General features: G+C 45.4%; 1 protein-coding gene across 1 annotated transcript in view; it reads left to right on the top strand.

The window, feature by feature from the left end:
* The window catches only part of samd11 (sterile alpha motif domain containing 11), a 110,135-nt gene that overhangs the window by 21,892 nt on the left and 66,127 nt on the right, over positions 1–22,116 (top strand). Inside the window, 2 exon segments of the mRNA XM_083770283.1 lie at positions 54–229; positions 12,126–12,235. Of these exon segments, the coding sequence (XP_083626409.1) occupies positions 54–229; positions 12,126–12,235 (286 nt within the window).

Consider the following 22,116-nt stretch of genomic DNA (forward strand, 5'->3'; position numbering starts at 1 on the left):
ACTGTTGTTCCTAAAATGTCCCCCCAATTTCTTCCTCCATTGTTGTTGTGCAGAACCGTGGGCGCTTGGCAGAGAAGCGCACCATCCCCCTGCCCCCGAACCGCGTGCCCAAGAAGGAGCTGGCCTCCATTTTCAGCAGTGACGACAGCGAGGGCAGTGAGCGGGCCAGTGGGGACCATGCCCACATCAAGCAGGAGGACGAGCTGCATTACAGTATCATGAGAAAGAGGTGAGGAGGATTCTATCATTTCTATGGCAGTGGTTTTCAACCCTTTTCATATCAATTGGACCATCATTTATTTTGCATTTGAGCCACGGACCACCATTTGAGGACAGATTAACCTCTCAGACCCAAAACATTCTGTATTGATGTTGGTTCCATTAGGAGAGACAACAGGCAAACATTGTTCAAAATAACAATTCTTCTACATTCTCTAATTGTGTAGACTTCTTGTAAATTAAGTAATGCAGATGTTTAACAATAATTTTACTCTTGAGTGTGTAAAATGAAACCAAATGGATCCGCACGGGTCAATTTGGTTTCTTTTTACACTACCAAGAGTTAAAGATCTTTAAGGGTCCATTTGGTTACCAACTCTCCATCATTTAGCTGGGGACCACCTGGAACCCCCTCAAAAACCACTGGTGGTCCCTGAACCACGGGTTGAGAACCACTGTTCTGTGGCCATTACTTTTATGCAGTGGTGGAAAAAGCACTCAAAGTTTCTACTTAAAGTAAAAAAGTATCAATACTGCAATAGGCTATAGAACTACTTTGTTACAAGTGAAAGTTTTCAGAATTCTTTCAGAAGACTGAACTTCTCACCCTATCTCTGAGGGAGATGCCAGCCACCCGTCGGAGAAAACTCATTTCGGCCACTTGTATTCGTGATTTTTTATTTCGGTCGTGACCCACACTTCATGACCATAGAGGTGAGAGTAGGAACGCAGATTGCTCGGTAGACAGATCAGCTCTCTTTTCGTCACAACAGTGCAGTACAGATTGCTCGGTAGACAGATCAGCTCTCTTTTCGTCACAACAGTGCGGTACAGATTGCTCGGTAGACAGATCAGCTCTCTTTAGACAGATCAGTAGACAGATCAGCTCTCTTTTCGTCACAACAGTGCGGTACAGCGAGTGCAATAACGCCCCTGCTGCTCCGATTCTCCGGCTGATCTCATTCTCCGTCCTCCCCTCACTTGTGAACAAGTCCCCGACATACTTAAACTCCTTAACCTAAAAGTATTGGAAATTGGAAATACTCAAGTAAAGTACATATACCTCAATACTTAAGTACAGTACTTAAGTAAATGTACTTTACACCACTGATTTTATGTAAGAAGAAATAAAGTCTGCCCTCTGGTAATGACTGTTTGTCCTGCACCTACTGTTATACAGTGCTGTAGCCTAGGTTTTTTCAGACGGTATGACATTATTAGCAGACTGTATGCTTTATGTCTAAAACTTGGCCACGCCATACTACAGTATGTATAACGTATGACGGTAGACTACACCACTGCTTTTAGATCGTCGAGAGACTCAAGAGTGAAATATCACTGTAGCGATTTGTGGTATACCTCGCGGTGCCGAGTATTGGCCTACGCGTCCTTTTTGAGATATTTATTGCCAAAAAATCGCAGTAATAATAACCTGCCTGTCCTTAAACGCAGAAGAGAAAGCGAATAATGCGAATAAGTCCCCCTCCGCCCCTCCCCTCCCTGGTAGAAATCAGCAGAGGAAAGCGACGCCCTTCTGCACTGTAGTTCACTCCCATTCTCCTAGACCAGGAAATGTGTCACGTTCCCCTAGGCTTTCATTTTTTGAGCCGAACGCGAATGAAAACAAAAGCCTGGGTACCGAGGCTACCGAGCGTTAGACCTGGATATAACCTAAAGCATGAAAACAAAAGCCTGGGTACCGAGGCTACCGAGCGTTAGACCTGGATATAACCTAAAGCATGAAAATAAAAGCCTGGGTACCGAGGCTACCGAGCGTTAGACCTGGATATAACCTAAAGCATGAAAATAAAAGCCTGGGTACCGAGGCTACCGAGCGTTAGACCTGGATATAACCTAAAGCATGAAAATAAAAGCCTGGGTACCGAGGCTACCGAGCGTTAGACCTGGATATAACATAAAGCACTGGTTCACAAAGTGGGGTCCTTTACCTGGAAATACTGGCTTCCAGCAGTCATTCTCAACCGTTTTAATTTCAAGGACCCCCATGTTTTGTATGCAGTATGCACTAGAGCCGCATTTGATACGATTTTGATCTCTGGGGCTCTTTTTATCCCTTTTTATCTCTCTACACACTATACAATCCTCAGTGTTAATTTAACACACCCCCTCTGGGACCAGTTGGTTCCGTTTTATTGTCACATGATGACATCACAGGTGTAAAAAAAAAAGGGGGTATGAAATTCTTCGTTTCATGTGCGCTCCATCATTTTGTAGTTTTTCGTGAGAAGGGAGAGGAGAGATGGAGTAGGAGAAGAGCAGGTGAGAAAAGAACAGAAAACAGGATGGAAACAAGTCAAATAAGTAGGCTACAAAAGAAAATTGCAGAAAACATTATATAACAGTGCAGAAGAATGGTCTGATACATACATTTTTACATTAAAGGTCGTGCAAGTTCATGACTTGGCTTCAGTGGTCTGTTGTGTACATACAGTACAGACATGTGGAGCTACTGTATGATGTGTTCATTGTTTTGGTGAGCTATGTTGTTGTGTGTTCATTGTTTAGCTGGTTTATGTTACTCCTGCCAAGTCACGGTGCATCTGGTTTGATGCAGAGAGATGGACACACAAACACGCACACACACACACACACACACACACACACACACACACACACACACACACACACACACACACACACACACACACACACACACAGAGACACACACACACACACACTCGCACGCAGGCACGCACGCACGCACGCATTAAAAAATTAAATGAGTGAAATGAGATTTCTGGCTTACAAATGCTACAAATGAAAATAATTAAAATTAGTACTTGTACTTAAAAAACTAAATTCCTCTCCCCTTCACATTAGCCCTTTGAAACGTCATTTTCTTTCATCACCTGGCGTGCTACTGTATGTGTTTACTTGTACGAGGCTACATAAACAGATTCTTATGACTCAGAAAGCAGGCAGAGTATAGGGGGAGGGGAGGGGGGGGGGGGATAAAACATAATGCAGAATGTGTTCATTGATTAACCTCTGAAAATCCCCCCGCTGCTGCATTATAAGCAGCTTGTGCAACCTCATTACAGTAGGGGGATGTTTTTCATGTCTCGAGGCTGGCGTGTGACACAGAGGACAGCGCGGCAACTGTGAGGCCTTTAAATGGATCCACTAACCTTGTTTGAGACAGGGCTTCCCCTCCCCCTGACACTTGTGCCGCCAGCGCGCTAAGACGATAATGAATTTAAAGAACACTTATGACTAATATGTCAGGCTTTTACCCCCTTTGAAAGGCGGCGGACTTGCTGGAGCCGTAGCAGCTCCGGTCTGTCCCGGGCATCCGTCTGTCTGGGCCCCGTGCACGCTTTATCCCCCCCGCCCGCCCGGCGTGGGCGAGCGGGCGGGCGGGCATCGGGAGGAACGGGGATAATGGGATGTCCAATCACGGAAATGTGATTTCCATTGACCGCAGGCTGCGTAAGTGAGTCGTAGAGGGGTCTTATCAAATTGGATTTGGCCAGTGGCTGGTGAAAAATATGGCGTGGATGGTTGTGTATGTGAGTGTTAATTTAACTCTATGAGAGTGTATGAATGTACATAATGTACAACATATGATGTACATTTTTGAGTCATAGCGGAAGCACTGTTTTGCACCCTCTCGGTCAATGCAATTTGTTCTGTTTTGTACGGTAAGTCACAAACTGACATAATCAGGACACCACACCAACATGTGGCAATTCTCAACAGCCACATTCTGCAGTTATAACGCAGAAACCTGTGGCCTGTAGAATGATGTTACCATAGGTACCCTACCTGAATAATGCGTTTTATATTAACTGTACAATATGTGAAGACATTGAGGGCGGGATAATAAGCCTAGAACCTTGGCATGCAGAGTACCTAAGTTATGAATAGTCTGTGGAAGTGTAGAGGCCAGTGGAGTGCTGGTAAGCTCCGCCCTAGCAACCTGACGCACCACGTCAACGCTATTCTGATTCTGGTAGTGGGATAACAAAAGGAACAAAATAAAAACATTCCAGTGTGTAGCCAGCATGCAACTCAACCAGATTTCAAACAAAGCACATACAGTAGACCCACACAGACCTGTACATGAAATATATCATTAATATATAATACAGTTAATCTATAAGTTAATCTATAATACAATGTATCTATAAGCTACCCGTAGCCTCCTATGTGCTATCCCAAGCCTTATAAAGATACTCTGAACAAGCAGAAACATGGCAAAATAGAGATTCAACAAAGCACCACTCTCACACTTCACCAGGTCCAAATCAGCTATCATTACGTAACGTCACGTGTGATAAGACAACATTGTATTAGTCTTTATTTTTCTGATATCCTGCACACACCATGCACACCAACACGGACGGGAGCTTCTCTCGTCACCTTGTGTAGCGCCGCACACTGTAGGCGTCGGGGTCAGTTCAACTGGCTCTGCATTCGGCACAGGTTTCTGCCACCGTCGGGGTCGACAAGCGGCGTCTTCGTATATTAGTATATAGCTCATCATCCTTGAGGACGCCTTGTCAAGTTCATTATAAGCCCTGTCCGCTACATCTTTTAACCTGATTAATGTTAATGGCCACCAGCTTTACGGGCGATTAGTTTAGTAGGCCTTCCACGGGCAGCGAGCGTTCCTCCTCCTGCTGAGTCAGCGCAGAGCAGCTCCCGGCTGAAGCTGAGAGCCAAGCCTCTGTAATGAGCCGACAGAAAGTCACAGACGCTGCCTTTCAACTGTCATAACTACCTCAGAACAAGACGTACAGTACAGGGACAATCCCTTCATGTACGCTTGTCAATTTCAGTCACACGCGTACATTGAAGGGAACACGGTACCTGGTTCTGGTTGCACCCTATACAGAGGCATTGACAATCACACCACAATAGACAGTTCTGGGGCTGTGTATTCACGGATTGACAGTGAGGGTAGCTGCCCCCGTTCTGTTAACAATTTTAACCCCCCGATGTCTCTATTTTGGGCAAGATGTTTCAAAGAAAAATGTGAAAATAGCAGATCTACAAGCTCACAATGTGTTGTGAATTGAACATTTGAAAGATATATATTTTTAATTCACACTTGTGTTTAACGTCGGATTCATGGAATTAATCTTGATGACCCTAAATATTTGATGGGGGTAACTGATGGAGGAAGGCTTTAGTACTCAAGCGCATGTCTAACTGTTTGTTTCAGTTGGCTGTAGATAACAAGGCTTTGATTGGAAAGTGCTGACTGAGAGTCTGGGTAATTACCCAGCAACCACCATGGATTTTAAAATGTACACCTGCTGAGGTCTGCCTTTCAGATGTATGGCACCACCCTTAAAAATAATAATAATGAACCGCCCCTATGCCTTTGCCAAAATAAATGTAGGTGTTTTCTCTGATTCTTAATCATGCAATATTATGAGTGGTTACCTGGACAGATTCTGCTAATCGATAGATTGTGGGGGAAATTTGCATTGGTTTACATCCTACATGCTCTACTAAGCAGATATGGATAATACTGGGTCTGTTTATGTAAAGACAGTCCCGTGCTATGAACAGTCTCTCTGTAGGGAGTAGAGCCAAAGCTCTGGGATGTGCAGTAGTGTAATATACTGTTTTAGACAGTAGGGTTTCTTTGTCTTACCATGAAAGTTGTTTTAAGGTATGTACTGTATGTGTGTCTGGTTGACGGTTGTGGACTGGAACTCTTGCAGTAGTTTGGTGTTTGAGGCACATGTCGACGAGTCTGTAAAACGGAAAATGATGGAATATCCTTGTGTTACTGTTCATAGATCCCGACAAGAAAGGACAAGCTGCTCTATGTCTGATGTCAATGCCAATCGACACCATGTCTGCTTGATGTATTAGCGTGCTTTTGGAGTTTCACTTTTAACACTCACCTTTTTATAGATAATGTTAGCTCCTTTATGTGCTGTATCTAGATCTGCACTGGCACATATTGTTAATGGGTGCATTGTGCTCAGTCTGGGAGATTACCACAGAGAAGCCAGAGAGAGACGGATGAATGAGTCAAGCTTCTGAACGTCCTTTTGTACTTGACATTTCCTCCTCTGGCTTTATTGAACTAGTACGCCGTTGCCACTTGCCAGGAAGAGCATCATGGACAGTGAGAAATTCCTGGAAATTGCTGTCCTCTAAAAGCGCTAATTTCAGCTTCGAAGTCTAAGAGCTTTCTAGATGTTTTTTTTCTTTTCTTGCTTCACTGCATGTCATTGTTTACTTTACCATGGTAACGCAGCTATACAACAATTTAGTGGCGGATTTGGTGTCACTTGACGTAAGATGTTGAATAGTTTCCACATGCACAGAACACACGATGGCATCTATTTACGATATCCTCTTGTCAAAAGAGGATATCAATAAAAGATGATCAACAGAGCTCTAGCAGTTTAGTAGCAGATCTAGTGTTAGTTTGAAAATAGAAGTTTATGGTTTCCAGAAGAGCAACATTTGTCTTGTGTTACCATCCTGTTAAAAGATGATATCAACAATCCATGATGATGAGCCTGTATCATTTTCGTGATGTCTCTCAACCAGAATGCTGTTTGTGCAAAACAAATTGTAACACAGAAAATGTGACTGAATTGAATCTGAATTCGAAGCAGAATTTAGCGACAGAAATCATACAGTAAGGATGAGTGCCGGCTGTATGAGAGTGAGACAGCACACAAAATTAACACCAACGCCAAGCAGCAAATTCATGGCTACATAGGGAGAGGACTCGCGCGCAACATGGCCAACCCACTGTATATTTTATTTCCATTGTACATTTCTCCTCTCCCTCGGCTACCTTATCGACCTCACATCAGCTTGTAGAGCGGAGGAACAACAAGGAGAAGCCCAAGAGGAGCCCAGCTAGTCTTACTTATTTATGTATCTATTTCTGTATTTATTCATTACTCCCTCTGCTTGCCGGGATCCCAGTGGCAGCCTGCTTTTCGATCCGACTGTGAGCAGCATGAGAATGGTGTCTTCCTTTGTCCACAGGAAGCAGACAAAACATAGAATGTATAGGGATCCATATTCCCTGCTTTGAGCTTTGCCTTTCCTCACATGTGCATATTTTCCCCTAAACACGAAACTCTTCACATTCTATTGTCTTTTCTTCACAAAAGCATAGGAGAAGCTAGACACTGCCGATTCCCTCTGCTTCTCTGCATTCTCGCCTAAGTCCACATCTTACTGTGCTGTGGTTGTTGAATATTACATATTGCCTGGTCGAATTTGAATATTGCTGGAGCCAGCACTGTGGGCCACCTGTGCAGGCTTGGAAGAGGCTGTGTGGTCCGTCTATTGTCTTGGGGGTAGAGGAAGGTCCTTTTACCTGCAAGCACCAGATGTTAGGCACAGTTTGTGTCCTCTTTCTCTCTCTCTCCCTCCCTTCTCTCACACACTTTCTCGCTTTCTGTAACTCAGTTTCTCGCCTGCTCTCTCTCTCTTTGTCTCTGTCCCTCTGTATCTCTCTCTCTCTCTCTCTCTCTCTCTCTCTCTCTCTCTCTCTCTCTTTGTCTCTGTCCCTCTGTATCTCTGTCTCTCCGTCTGTCTCTGTCTCTTCCTCTCTTTCCCTATCTCTGGCCCCTTCTCTCCTCACCCCGGCACCACACTGTCTGTCTGTTTGCCAGCACTCTCCCAGTGGTGGTGTGAGACGTGGCGTCAGGGTGGCCCAGGCAGCCAGCTTATGCCAGCTCACCTCCCTGACCTCCAGGCCTGGTACCTTAGCGTCTCTTGCCAAAGTCTCAGTGGGGCACAGCGGGCCGTGCGCTGTAAACCTGTTACCTTGCCAACAAAAGAGGCTTTTCGTGTCATTTGGACTGTTTTGAACGCTGACTCCCCACGAGAAGGGTATAGAGACGGGGTCTCAACCTTTTCTCAATGAACGTTCCAACAGCGTCACTGGAAAGCCTCCTTAGTGGCAGTTTTTAAAAAGTCTACCAATGAATAAACTACATTTGGCAGGCTTAGTTAAGCCAGACCGGTGGGGATATGTGCTGGTGAATTACAGTATGAACTCATTGACTGCCAGCCCTCCCCTGTTCCCCCCTTGTCAGCCTTTTCGTTATAACTGACCTTTTCGTTTAGCGTTATTTATTTATTTTTCCGCACCCCCAGTGTTCACGGAGGGGAAAAAAATGCATTCAAGAAGCGGATCAAGATCGGATTTTGCGATCTCGTCGCGTCCTGTTTCCTTTCGGACTGCAAGAAGCAGCGACATTCGGTTGGTGTAGAGTGGGCGGTAACCAGACTGAATCAGAAGTAGTTTTTTGTTGGTCTGTGTAGGTGAAATGGAGACTGCTGCCAGACAAGCTATCTTGCTCTGCAATTGGCTAGTTTAGTTTGTTGTTAGGCCATATCCTGGAGGCATGACTACAGTGTTATTGGCTAGTTAGTCAGGCCAACTGGCCAACCACAGCTATAACTTCATCACTCAGTCTATGCATCTGCAGTGTGTAGGCCGCATGTGTAGGGAACAGATAACACAGTCATGCATGCACGTTTTAACATACCGGAGTCAGTCACCCACCCAACCAGCCAGCCAGCCAGCCAGCCAGCCAGCCAGCCAGCCACCCAGCCAGCCAGCCAGCCAGCCAGCCAGCCAGCCAGCCAGCCAGCCAACCAGCCAGCCAGCCAGCCAGCCAGCCAGCCAGCCAGCCAGCCAGCCAGCCAGCCAGCCAGCCAGCCAGCCAGCCAGCCAGCCAGCCAGCCAGCCAGGCAGCCAGTCGGTCAATAAGCGACATGACCTCGTATTGGCCAGGCCTCGCAGCAAGCAAAAAAAATTGCTGTACAAGTTAGAATTGTAACAAAAAACTTACGTGGCATTAAAAGCCGGAAAAACCCCATGTGGGGCTTCTGGTATTTTACCATATTTCCGAACGGTACATCACTTTGGTGTATAGCAGAGGAAGTGGGTTAAACGAACAGCAACATAAATGCAGTTATACCTAGGAGAACATCATGATATCATTATAGTGTACAGCAGGACACCAGGAGTGTCCATGACAGACTTTGGGATATTAGCGGCACACTAATCATCATCCCTCCCGATGTCTGGGTCAGAATGTCTGTGCCATGGATGAGGCATGGCGGGGGTTGGGAGGCATTCACCAGTTTAGGGATGAGCCGGAGGATGAGATGATTGTCTCCGGCGTGCACCTAGATGATAAGAAGGCTCATGTCCTTCTTAGCTATCAGCGGGCCCAACGGCCACACTATAACCTACCCACCCCCGCCCCACCCTACCCCAAGGTCTGCACCCTCTATCCTCAACCCCCCACCTCTCCCGCCCAGATAAACCTTGCCTCAGGGACCGCTGACTCAGGCAACCTGGTCTTAAAACGCTGTGCCCCCTCCGTCCCCCCACCCCCCGTCTTTCAGGGTTAGAGTGTGACCTTGGACATTTTGGGAGGGAGGAAAGGGAGGGGAAGGATGATGACAGAGAGAGGGAGAGGTGAGAGAGGGGGAGGGGGGGGGGGGGTGTGCTGGGCCCTCATTAGCCAGGCCAAGACGGGACGGCCCAGGAAAAGAGCACTAATTACCCCCACTAACAATGTCCTTGCTGCTCGTGGCTTAGAGTGGCCACTTTGCTGTGGGATAATAACCACATACTGTAGCCTCTCCGAGAAGTTCAGTACAGTATTAGGAGAATCACTTGGAGTGATGGCCGAGAGTATGGTTATAGGGAAGTGGTTAGTTCCAAGGTCGCAGTAGTATCCAGTGTGTGTGTGTGTGTGTGTGTGTGTGTGTGTGTGTGTGTGTGTGTGTGTGTGTGAGTGCGTGCGTGCGTGCGTGCGTGCGTGCGTGCGTGTGTGTGCTTGTGCGTGCGAGCGCGTGTGCATGCCGCATGCGTGTGTATGCATGCGCATGTGTGTGTGCATGCACATATGGGTGTGCATGTGTCTGTTTTTATAAGACTGATGCAAATCCATTGTTATCCTCAATCAAAGACACACTCAGGGTCTCGTCATTCTCTTGAAGAGCCTTGCCGGGCGTTCAGGGTCAGCTACTGTAGCTACTAATTTTAGCAACTTGCCTTCTAACAGAATAGAAGTCTGTCATTATTCCCAGAGAAGTTTGCAGTCACGGTCAAATCAAGCGTCTCCTTGCCTAGCAACCGGTCGTGACTGTTTTGTCTGTGTCTTGCTTCGGAGTCATCGGTTCTCCGTGACTGAGAAGTGGCTGCTGTAGCCGACACAGTCAGCGTCAGCCCCCCCCCCCCCCTCTTAAGTTTGCCTGCATCTGTGCTGTTAGCGTGTGGAAAACAGCTTGGCGGGCGACAGCCTGACATTACAGCCGGAGCCTGTAATCATGGGGCTGTAAAAAACCCAAATCCAGCAGCCGCAAACAGTGTGGCCTCGTCATAGCGGTGGCGGATAAGAACCATGCACTGCTTCTGTCCCAGAGAACCCCTCCTGCCTGGTGCCGTGTCACACCATGCAGACCCCCTTCATAGAGGACTCTGTTTTCAATAAAACATGCCAGAGTTAAAAGCAGCAGTCCAGTTAACAACACTGCCCAATTTGTTAACCCTGCAAGAGGCATAAATCTGACATGTATGAACATGTATGGTGTATGTATGGTTCTAATCTATAAAACGCTGAACTCTTCTAGCGTTCTGCTGAGGTGAAATATAACAAACAGTTGCTATTACGGTGTGTTATGAACTGTTCTGAACTTCTGCTGGGATGTTCCGTGATGTAATACTGGTGACAAATTGATTGAACAATAGACACTTGACACAAAAAAAAGAAAACCCACAGCATTACGTTGAGCCAAAACCTTGCCCAAATGACGTCTGTAACTCTCTCTCTCTCCTCTCTCTCTCTCTCTCTCTCTCTCTCTTACCACGCAAGCTGGTGACCATTACATTGCGTGCGACTCACTGAACCCAGCACTCCCTCAAACACTTAAAGCCCTATTTTCCATCATTGTACCTTTTTAATGCGATCAGCATGCTAATCAGATTGTGAATTAAATACCTCCATGACACAGTTGTGTTGTTGTGTTACGTTTGTGGAGTGGACTGGTGGAGCAACGGACGGCCCCACCGCTAATCTTTAAACGTCCTTATCCGCTCCTCCTCCGTCACCTGCTCCTCCTCCTCCTCTTTATTCTTATCTCGCCAAATCTCTTATCTCGTCTTTTGTTCTTCTCGTCTCCTGCTCTTCGCTGGGGTGCCGAAGAGCAGGAGCAGTTGTTCTGGGAGACAGAGAGTAGTTGTTTTCCCGTTGAGGTGAAGATACTGTAAATCTGGACGCCTGTCCGTTTGTTTGTGTTGCCGCATGGCTCATTTTCATCGTCCATCGTGTAATATTGATCAAATGTATTAGTTCTGTGCAATCGCTGTTCCACATCTATTGTCTTCCCTGAGACACGGTTATTATCTATTATCCACACCCATCTAAAGACGCCGTGATTCATGTCGTAGCACATTATTCAACCGCCTGTCTGTCTCGCGCCGCGCTGATTTGGGGAACTGATAACAAAAGAAAAAGGAAAACAAATAGAGCCATAACAGCGTTTTAAGCTGATAAACTACTTATGAGTTATGATTGTGTTATGATGAGCTGGGCTGAGACCCAAAAGTGCTGGATGCACTAGTCTGTCACAGTCTATTACTGTACATAGAACCCCAGCCACTTACTGTAGAGCTGGCCGCCAATAGGCGCATGATAGTACATTCAGGATATAGACACACTGCTGTGAAGATAGTGGATTTCTGTGGCTGGTTTTGTGTATCTGTATTGTCCTTTTGTCTCTGTATTTTAAAAGATCTCAGGCCTTTGATATTGCTGCTAACTGTGTCTCTGTGTCTCTCTCTCTGTGTGTGTGTGTGTGTGTGTGTGTGTGTGTGTGTGTGTGTGTGTGTGTGTGTGTGTGTGTGTGTGTGCGTGTGCGTGCGTGCGCAGTCGTGACAGTGACCTATCTACGATCATCTCCAATCTGCACCACACGAGACAACACGGTATGCCCGAGGGCCAGTCCGTCTCCGACCACAGCACCAGCACTGGACACACAGGTAGGTCCACACACCCTGTGCTGTGTGTGTGTGTGTGTGTGTGTGTGTGTGTGTGTGTGTGTGGACACAAATCTGTGTGAGTGAGCAAGTGGGTATACTGTACGGTCAAATTGGGAGTTTTGCTTTAACCCAGAGAGTATGAAAATAGACTTGTGATGTGGTCCACTTTTTCACTCTCGGGTTTAAAATAACCCAATTGCACTGTGTTGTTGTACTTAATGCAGTCAAAGACAAGGACGTGCAAGAGGTTTTTATTCCTTTCATTTTCTTCTTTTGCCCTCACCCCTTTTCAACAGATAACGTTAAATATTGCATTTGGTCTTTCATTTACTCCAATTTGTTTGATTGGGGGAATTTGCCAAATTGCCATAAGCTTATTACTTAGTCCTGAAGGTCGTTCTTCAGATGATTACTTAATGTTCCTCTCACATTCTCCACCGCACTCCAGGAGTTTTCTATAACCCCCCCTTTTAAATGACCTCTGAATAAAATAGCTTTGTTTGCCATTAATCCAGTTTTATGTGAGCAAAGGAACCATGGTGTGTTTGCTAAGCTTACAGGCTTATAGACAGAAATCATCTTTCAAGTACCCTGTAGCTTCTTGGGGATTTTTGTTTTGTTTTGTTTTCGTGAAACCCCACAAATTGAAACATGGGTGTAAAAAGAGGCAGATTGTCCTTCTTTATGAATACAGCAATTAACCTAAATGTATGAGTCTTGTTTCGACATCACTCATTCTACCTCTCTGTGTTTCCTACAGTATGTGGCCTCCAAAATGTAGAGCTGGAGACAAACCAATTAGATAGATCTTTATTTGTCATTGCAACGTGTACAACGAAATTAAAAAGTGCCAACCAATCAGTGCATCATATCACAAAACATACTGTACAAGATAAAACAAAAACACATGACTTCTTGTTATTGCACAACCCCAGCAGCCCTAATGCACAAGCATGTCATTTTCAGCTGTGTACAGCTGTGTAGCTTTGTACAACAAACCCTTATTGTACTTAAGATAATAAATAGTAATAGAAGGTAATAGATAATAGATAATAGAAACTAAAAAGTGTCGCAGCAACAGATCATTTTTTTGCAGCATTTAGTGCAACTACCGCTGTGGGATAGAAACTGTTACTGAATCTGTTGGTCTTGGACTTGATCACTCTATACCGTCTGCCTGATGGCAACAGTTCAAACAGTGAGTGAGCGGGGTGGGAAGTGTCTTTTATAATGTTCAGAGTTTTTTTATGACAGCGGTCTCTGTGTAGTTCTTCCAGAATTAATTTGGTATTGTGTAGATATGTTCAGCAATCTGAGACAGACACATTATACAGTGTTGACCTTCTGGCCTGTGAACCGAATCAAATGTTACACACTCCACAGACAAATTAAATTAAACAAATCACCATGTTAATCATGAAAAATCTCTTTTCAGCTCAGATGTACATTTCAGTATTCAAGAGTAAAAGAGTTTTTGTAGCATGATGTGCAAGGAAATGTTGGTGTGGAAGACTCCGCCCTACTGTACTAACAATAAAAGCTCTAATATGCTCTAATAACGTAATACAAGTTAGAATACAAGTACGGTACTAAGTAGGGCTTTCACTTCTAGTGATTTTTACTAGTCGACTAGTTGTTTAACTAGGCCTACCTATTATGTAAAAATCTTTTATTTTTTTCAATATTATTTGTACATTTAAAAATGGTGTACATTGGTGACTATCCTGCCACACTAATAGCCAGCGCAACACCCTGTGCTTTGTCCGCCTTCTCCTACCAAACCACACCGTTTGCACACATCTTACCATGCAATTCAATTCAATTCAAAGGGCTTTATTGGCATGAGAAAACATACGTTTACATTGCCAAAGCAGAAAGAACAATACAACAATACAGCAATACAATCAAAACGAAAATTATGTACATTTGAAGGTCAGAATCTTCCATAGATCAAATTCTATGTACCAAGGTCACTCGATGCAGGTATAGTGCAGGAATATACACAATGGTTAGTCTTTAGGGTGGTTGTGTTTCATTTGATATCCTTCTCCTATCACACCATGCACAACACCAACAGCATGCCTGTTTCATCATTCCCTGGCACCTCCCCTTTTCACTGCACACACACATACACACACGCACGTGCACGTGCGCACACACATACACAGGGCACAGCAGCTCGGCACAGTACAGTACAGTAGTACAGTACAGTACAGTACAGTACAGTACAGTACAGTACAGTACAGTACAGTACAGTACAGTACAGTACAGTACAGTACAGTACAGTACAGTACAGTACAGTACAGTGGAGTAGAGGACAGTGCAAAGGACTACAGTATACTATTCCCGCTAGGTTGCCACATTTACGACATCTAAGCAACTTGGTATATAGACACATTGACACTTGCCATGCTTGCTTTTAGATGGAAATAAAAACAAGCAAAACAAACAATAGGGCCACTCAGCCAGGTTGCCAAGTTTGCCCTTTCCAACCAACTGGATATATGAAAACATCATGGGTTGCCATGTTTGCTTTTCCAAGTAAAACTAAAAACAGTAACGACTATCGCCCTCCCGCTATTGTCTTCTTCCCATTTGTGACGCGTGGCGGTAGGATGAGCAGGGAACCCCCCCCCCCCCCCTTTTTTTTTCTTCTTTTTTGTTCTTATCAACTACTCAACTAATTAATAATTAATAAACTGTATAGAGGCTTGAATTAGTTTTGTTCCCTGGGTTACTGAGGTAGAATGTATATCTCTAAGTTGCAGCACGAAAAGAAAAAAGAAAAGCAGAATATAAATGGATGAATAATGTTCCCTGTTGCTGACCAGGGCATGAACCCGTCCTCTCTCATCCCATTAGCACCGAGGGGCACTGAGTGGCATCATCATCCCAGACCCAACACCTCCGCCCCATCTCCCTCTCTCTGATCTCATGTCTGGCAGATTAATTGCGCATGCGGGAGCCTCTAATATCACGCGGGTGGGGTGGACAGTAGATGGGTGGAGGGTTGGGCCAGTCTTATTTAAGCCTCACAAACAACAGCTACACCCAGAGACTCGGACCTCACGGTGGGCCCCAACAAGACCAGTCAGTTAGGTAATATGGGGTGGGTCTTCTCTCCTTACAGCCGTATTAGTTGGCCAAACAGCCAGTTCCAGCCAGTGTCTTAGGCCCTGGGTTTAGGCGTATCTGCCCTAAAAGGCAAGTCTAATTGTCTGATAAGCTAAACACCCCAGGGGTCTATATTAGCCCCCCGCCCCCCATGGGACAAAATATCTTCGCCAAAAATAGGCAATGTACTGCTATTTTCTCAGAATATTCTCCCCAGAATAGGGACGGTATAGGCTTCATGTGGTTAAATCGGCATCTTAATGGATGAAGACGCAAACAGATGAAGGGGAGCAGATGCATGCGGTGTGTCCCGTATCAGAGGAGGTCCAACGCTCTCAAATCTGTCAGTTTGAGCATTAAAGGCAGATTTAACAGGCTGCTTAAGCGGCTCACTCCGTGTCTGTAAACAAGTCGAATCCCATCAGACACTGGCTTTAACTCTTCTGTCTGCCAGTGAAATTAGACTCACACTCAGACACGCGACGCGTCGCGCACACCTACAAATAATAAACACACACACACACACACACACACACACACACACACACACAGTCAGACAAATAACTGTTTGCACGAGCGAGTGATAAGTTAACAAGTGCACATGCCGGGCACGGTGGCACAGTTGGTAGTGCTGTCGCCTCACAGCTAGAAGGTCCTGGGTTCGATTCCCGCTCGGGGAGCTGTGGGTGCTGGCGGCGTGTTTCCTCCTCCAAGTCCCGAATTAATTAATTAATTGTTGGTCAAACTATAGACATTTACGTTGAATTAGAAGGTATATATACTGGTAGATATAAGGAGTGAGAGTATATACAGGACAGGTATACTATAAATAAAGATAGCCATATAGAGATAAATATGAATAAGAAACATTAGATGAAACGATATACGAACATTGTGTATGTACGTTGGCGGCCCCAAGTGGCAGCAGATATATAAGATTATAGATCTTCACTTCGTGCTGTGCTATGAGCTTGTAGATCTGCTTTTTTATCTTTGAATTTATATTTAAAAGAATTAAAGCAATGTCTGGCTTTCAGAAATGACGTCATGTGACAGCCAAGTCTACGTATATGGAAAAACATGACCCCAAAAAACAGCCCCTCCCCCGCCAAAACCCCCCCCCCCAAAAAAACCCAGGACCCAACTGGTGACGTCATGTGGCAGCCACAATGGGCACTGTGGCTCTCTTTGCTTCTGGGGGTCTCTTGAACTAAATATGTTTAGATGGGGGCCTTTCTTTGACATGAAAAAGTTTGAGCAGCACAGATCTTTTGGGGGGCCAGTAAACTGTTCCTCAACATAGAGTGCTCACCCCGAAGCCACGAATGTTACCTGACAATTTCTTTGTGTTCCGTAATATTCCTCATTGTTTAATAAGTAAGGGTTTGAATCCCATCTGTGTCTATAAATGCCATGGAGCGTATAATACCGGCTTTCACCTGCTGCACCACAACTTCCGGCAGATATTAATATAATATACGGCTCAATGGCACAGATGTGATGAAAACACTGCTTTATTATGGAATATTATCACGGAACGCAAAGAGCCCGTATGGTTGGGTAACATCCGTGGCTCCGGGGTTGAACTTGTAGCCTACATTTATGATGTATCCAGTCCAAACACTTTTTGGGGGAAAGTTCGCAGAGACTATCATAGATACGAAAATGTCAGAATCGATACAAGAAATCTATGCCATGTCTTGATCCAAGCCAAGGCTGGCTCACACAAGACCACGGATACTCACTGCAGTAAAAAATATATACAGCCTCTTAATTGGGGGAGATGGGCTGATCTTATACATTTTCAATTCCTCCTGCGATTTTGATTCGTAAAATTGCTTTCAGGGTACTTTAAATCAGCGGCTCCCAAACTTTTTAGCCTTTTTGGCCCATGATGCCAATTTGATAGTGGAAATAGTAGATCTACAAGCTCACAATGTGGCGCTTTGTGCCACGATGTGAGCTTGTAGATCTGCTATTTTCACTACTTCTTAAACATTTCTTTCCTAATTTATGGAAATTTTATTTTATTTATTCATGAAATTACTGGAAAAGAAATCATCAAATTTATTTTTAATTCATGAAAAATGTAGCTTGTTTTTTTTTTAAGATTTGTTTTTGGCTTTTCTGCCTTTAGGGGAGAGACATGCAGAAAAGGTCTTCATGAACGGGACTCGAACACGCGACACGCTGTCAGGCCAGAGCCTATATGTGGCATGCACCTGGACCGCTAAAAACGAAATGTATGAAACCAAAAGTAAAAGGACCCATAACAATGTGTCCCGACCCATTGTTTGGGAACCAGTGCTTTAAATAATGATCACGTAGCATATTATCACCATCTCTACTGGTGCAGCGGTTACTATATAGTGGATATCCCTCTTTCACATCGACGTGTTGGAGGTCTGGCTTCCTACGTATAGGCAGCTATAACGTATTGGAACTGTGAACGGAGTGGACTGGCAGATATTTGTCTTGGAGGTGGATCCGACAGCAGACGCACAGAGACACTACTGCCGTCAGTCTACGATATATTGTGTTTACTCTGCGCTGTCTGTCTGTCAACTCCTCTGTTTGACTTACCCTCTCCAAGTGTTTAGCTTCTACCGCTGAGCTGTGGTTAGCGGAACGGATAGGAGAGGGAGACGGCTAGATAACTGGTAGAGAGAGAGAGAGACAGAGAGAGGCATAGACAGAGAAAGAGAAAGAGAGAGAGACAGAGAGAGAGAGACAGGGACAGACAGACAGAGAGAGGGAGACAGGGGCGTGGAGAAGGAGAGTGTGAGACAGAAAGACGGTAAAGAAAAGAGGAAAAGAGGAAGAGAAGGAGAGAAAAAGAGAGCGAGGGAGGGGGAGCGAGAGAGTTAAAGTGGCGACGGAAGAAAAAAGTTTGGAAAAACGCGGAGGAGAGGGAGAGATGAATGAGTGTGGTGCTGGTATCAGGGGAGGGCAGACGGAGGCTTTGGCGACGGGGCGACAGAAGTGTTTGTGTGTGCGACTGTGTGTGCGCGTTTGTGTGTGTGTGTGTGTGTGTGTGTGTGTGTGGGTCAGGAGGAAAGGGAAACAGGCTTGCTGGGTCGTCTCTGCGCCAGAGTGGGCCGTTAATTAAATCCGAGGGACAGACAGGAGGGCTGCCTCCCCCCCCTCTCTCTCTCTCTCTCTCTGTCTCTCTCCCTCCCCCAGCCCCTGGGTACTCAGAGGCTCCGTGAAGGGGGAGAGGCAGGGAGGTAGAGAGCAGAGGAAGGGCGGAGAGGAGGAGGGGGAGGGGGGAGGGGGGGCAGGGGCGCCGGCGCTCAGTGTCTGGCTGCCTGTGGAGACTGTAAACCATGGCTCTGCGGTCAGGACAGAGACTCAAACAGGCGGATAAGGTGTTTTTGGTCTGCTGTGTTCTCTCTCTCTCTCTGCCTCTCTCTCTGCCTCTCTCTCTCTCTCTCTCTCTCTCTGCCTCTCTCTCTCTCTCTCTCTCTCTCTCTCTGCCTCTCTCTCTCTGCCCCCCCTTCATCACTCCCTGTGTTCAGACTTTTACAAAGGCAGTTGAAGTCTGACAATGGTGTGTGTGTTGTGTGCATGCATGCATGCATGCGTGCGTGCGTGTGTGCGTGCAACGTGCATGGTGGGTCGGGGGCTGTTGTGCAGTCAGTGGTGTTTGAGCGTGTATTTATGTGCACACCGTTGCCTTTAATGTGTGGTTTTAGATGCTGTCAACTTGAAACTCTGCACATTTGTGCAACAGTTTTATTCTGATTGCAAGAGCTATAGAGATAGGCTGCTTTCACGTAAAGAAAAAAAATCACACCCATGTGAACTGAGCGGTGCAGGCTGCTCAACAACACCGCTGGCTATGGCTGCAGTTATAGTTATACTGCTCAGTGTGAATGGCCCTTTAGGCAGACAGCAGCGCAGCAGTATCAGTGTGCAGCAGCAAACAAGCAAGCAGATTGAGCAGTGCAAACCTCCAATTTAAATAGCCGGTATAAAGATGGGATGAGTGTGTGATTGGATGAAGTGAATCATGTGAACGTGATGCTGAGGCGGCCCAATTAAAGGGCCTGCAGTAACTGCACTGAGTTTTCTGGCTGAACTTGCTCTGCGCATGTCTGTGACTGTGTCTGTGTGTTTGATATACTGTAGGTTCTAGTCACAATAGCATGATATATTTATACATCTCAAATGTTTTCATTTTAGTTAAAGTTGACAAAATCTAGGTACAGTAAACACTACATCTAAAACCAAAAGTGCGTATATATACAATACACAAACGCACATAAATACATGCTCAAACCAAACCAACACCACCGCACAACAGCCCCAGACTTTGTTGACAAAAATGTGTATTTTGGCAGGCCTTGATGGCATCGCAATGGCTGCTTTTACACTTGGTTGCATGCTGATCTACAAGCTCACAACGCTTGTAGATGTGCTATTTTCAGAAGCATGACCAAGCATAACATGGACTTGTCTTTTAGTTCTACTAGATTGCTTCTTCATTAGTCATTCCCCAACATTTTTGTCTAGTTTTTATTTGTTGATGAAATTGTCAATATATTCAGTCTTTAACACTAAACGGAAGCTCTCAGGTCAAGCGTCAAGCTGATTGATCGACTGGAATGGCCGACCTGTGTTTTTAAATACATTTTCCTCCAAGTACAGATCTAAGATCAGATTTCCTTATCTCAATCCTTTCCTTTTCACGTAAGTGAAAAGAATCAGCAGCCAGGGAAATTAGTAGATGAATGCACATTTTTGTGATATATTTTAAATATTAAATATTTTAATTATCATACTGATCACCAGTTGTGATGATCCAAAAGTCCTGTTAGTGGTCAGTAAAAAGGCTATAGAGCAGCAAAGTCTCACGTCAATATCGCTAGAGGCCACTCTGCGCTATTACACGGGTTTGTGTATATTTTTATCTGAATTAAAATCCCTCATAATATGAGGCGATCTAAGGGGATGGTTTGTTCATTCAACACAGTTCTTATATTATAAGAACTGTGTTTGAAAAATAAACAAATCATTCACTCATATGGATATGAAGAATCAACTGACTGAGAGAAAACACTAATGTTTCTGCTGGCAAATTAGTTATTTTCGATAGAGACAGACTGAATCAAATATGAGTGACTGACTGTCGGAAACTATACATACAGACTCAGAGACACCTCCCCGACAATATCACAGAGACAGTTTGTTTATTTTTGGACCACAATTCTTATATGAGACGATTTTAATTATTTCTCTGCGAAGTACGAATATGTTCGTAGTACGTACCCCCCAGCTATGCGACGTTATCTGCTATAGGTTATATGCAACGCCTCCGTCCACCAGCTATGGGATCTTTGCAACCACTCTCCATTTACCTCGGTTAAAAAGCAGGATATTCAAAGCCCCATAACTCCGATTCTATGTTCGCTGTCCATGTATGGTAATCCTGATTAATCCAATGTTCGGATGTCTTTTGTGACTTTGTCTCGCATCGCTCCCGACATGTAAACGTTTCTGGCGAAAGGTAAACAGCGTGATGATAGCCGATGGTTACAGCGGTCACAGCTTAACTACACTTCTGCTGCCACCTAGCGGCACAGAACGAGTTAAGATGACCCAATGTTGTCGAAATGACTTTCGCAAACCAGGATATGAGCGAGCCACGCCAGGACCTCTATAGGCACTCTATAACGTGGACCAGAAGAGCTTCAGCAACACAAGTTACAGCATTCAGATCTTTCTCTTAGCCTTTTAGAGAGCAGGAAACCCTTTACTACACAGCATGCAGTCAATTATACCAAAACAAACGGGAAACATGAATGTCACAGGTAGCCTAATATTGTTGCAATCAATACAGTTTGAATTAGCAGACAAATTGTGTGTGTGACATATAAATCTATCTCCTCTTTAAAGCTCTGCACGAGGTAACATACTAGAGGGGAATTTAAGTCGGCCAGACTGCAGTTTGTAAACAAAGACATGCACTCACACATGCACGCACGCACGCACGCACGCACGCACGCACGCACGCACGCACGCACGCACGCACGCACGCACGCACGCACGCACGCACGCACACACACACACACACACACACACACACACACACACACACACACACACACACACACACACACACAGATAAACAGCATGTAAACTTGGTGCCTCTGTGCAAATTAATTTGTTTTTCAAGCTTTAATTATCCCGCTCGCCCTCCCTCCATCCCTCCCCTATAATCCATGATTTTTTTCCCTTGGCTGTAAGTCTCTCTCTCTCTCTCTCTCTCTCCCCTCTCTCTCTCTCTCTCTCTCTCTCTCTCTCTCTCTGTCATCACTCTCTTTCTCTCTCCCCCTCTCTCTCTCTCTGTTACACACTCTTTCCCTTCTCCCCTGGGGGTGCACTGTTAGAGGGAGAGATAGAGAGACAGACAGACATACAGAGGAACAGTGTATGGAGCTGTGTGTGTGTGTGTGTGTGTGTGTGTGTGTGTGTGTGTGTGTGTGTGTGTGTGTGTGTGCGTGTCATGGTTGGTGCATCCCTCTCGGCATGAGAGCGGAAGCTCCCCTCTCTCCGCCCTGCCCCGCCGGCCGCCCACCCTCTACATCATCATCATCCTCGCCTTCCTCCCTCCCCCCTCCCAGCTGCGTCGGCCCGTAAGCCAATCAATGACGGGGCTTTCAGGGCCGGCGGAGGGCCCCACGCTCAGCGCTGGGATCAATAAGTTATTAGCACCATTCTGTCAGCTGTAATGTGGAGATTGATCGGGGGGTCCGTGGGCTGGC

The sequence above is a fragment of the Protomyctophum parallelum genome (assembly GCF_964188405.1).
Source record: "Protomyctophum parallelum genome assembly, chromosome: 7".
In the NCBI taxonomy this organism is placed as follows: Eukaryota; Metazoa; Chordata; class Actinopteri; order Myctophiformes; family Myctophidae; genus Protomyctophum; species Protomyctophum parallelum.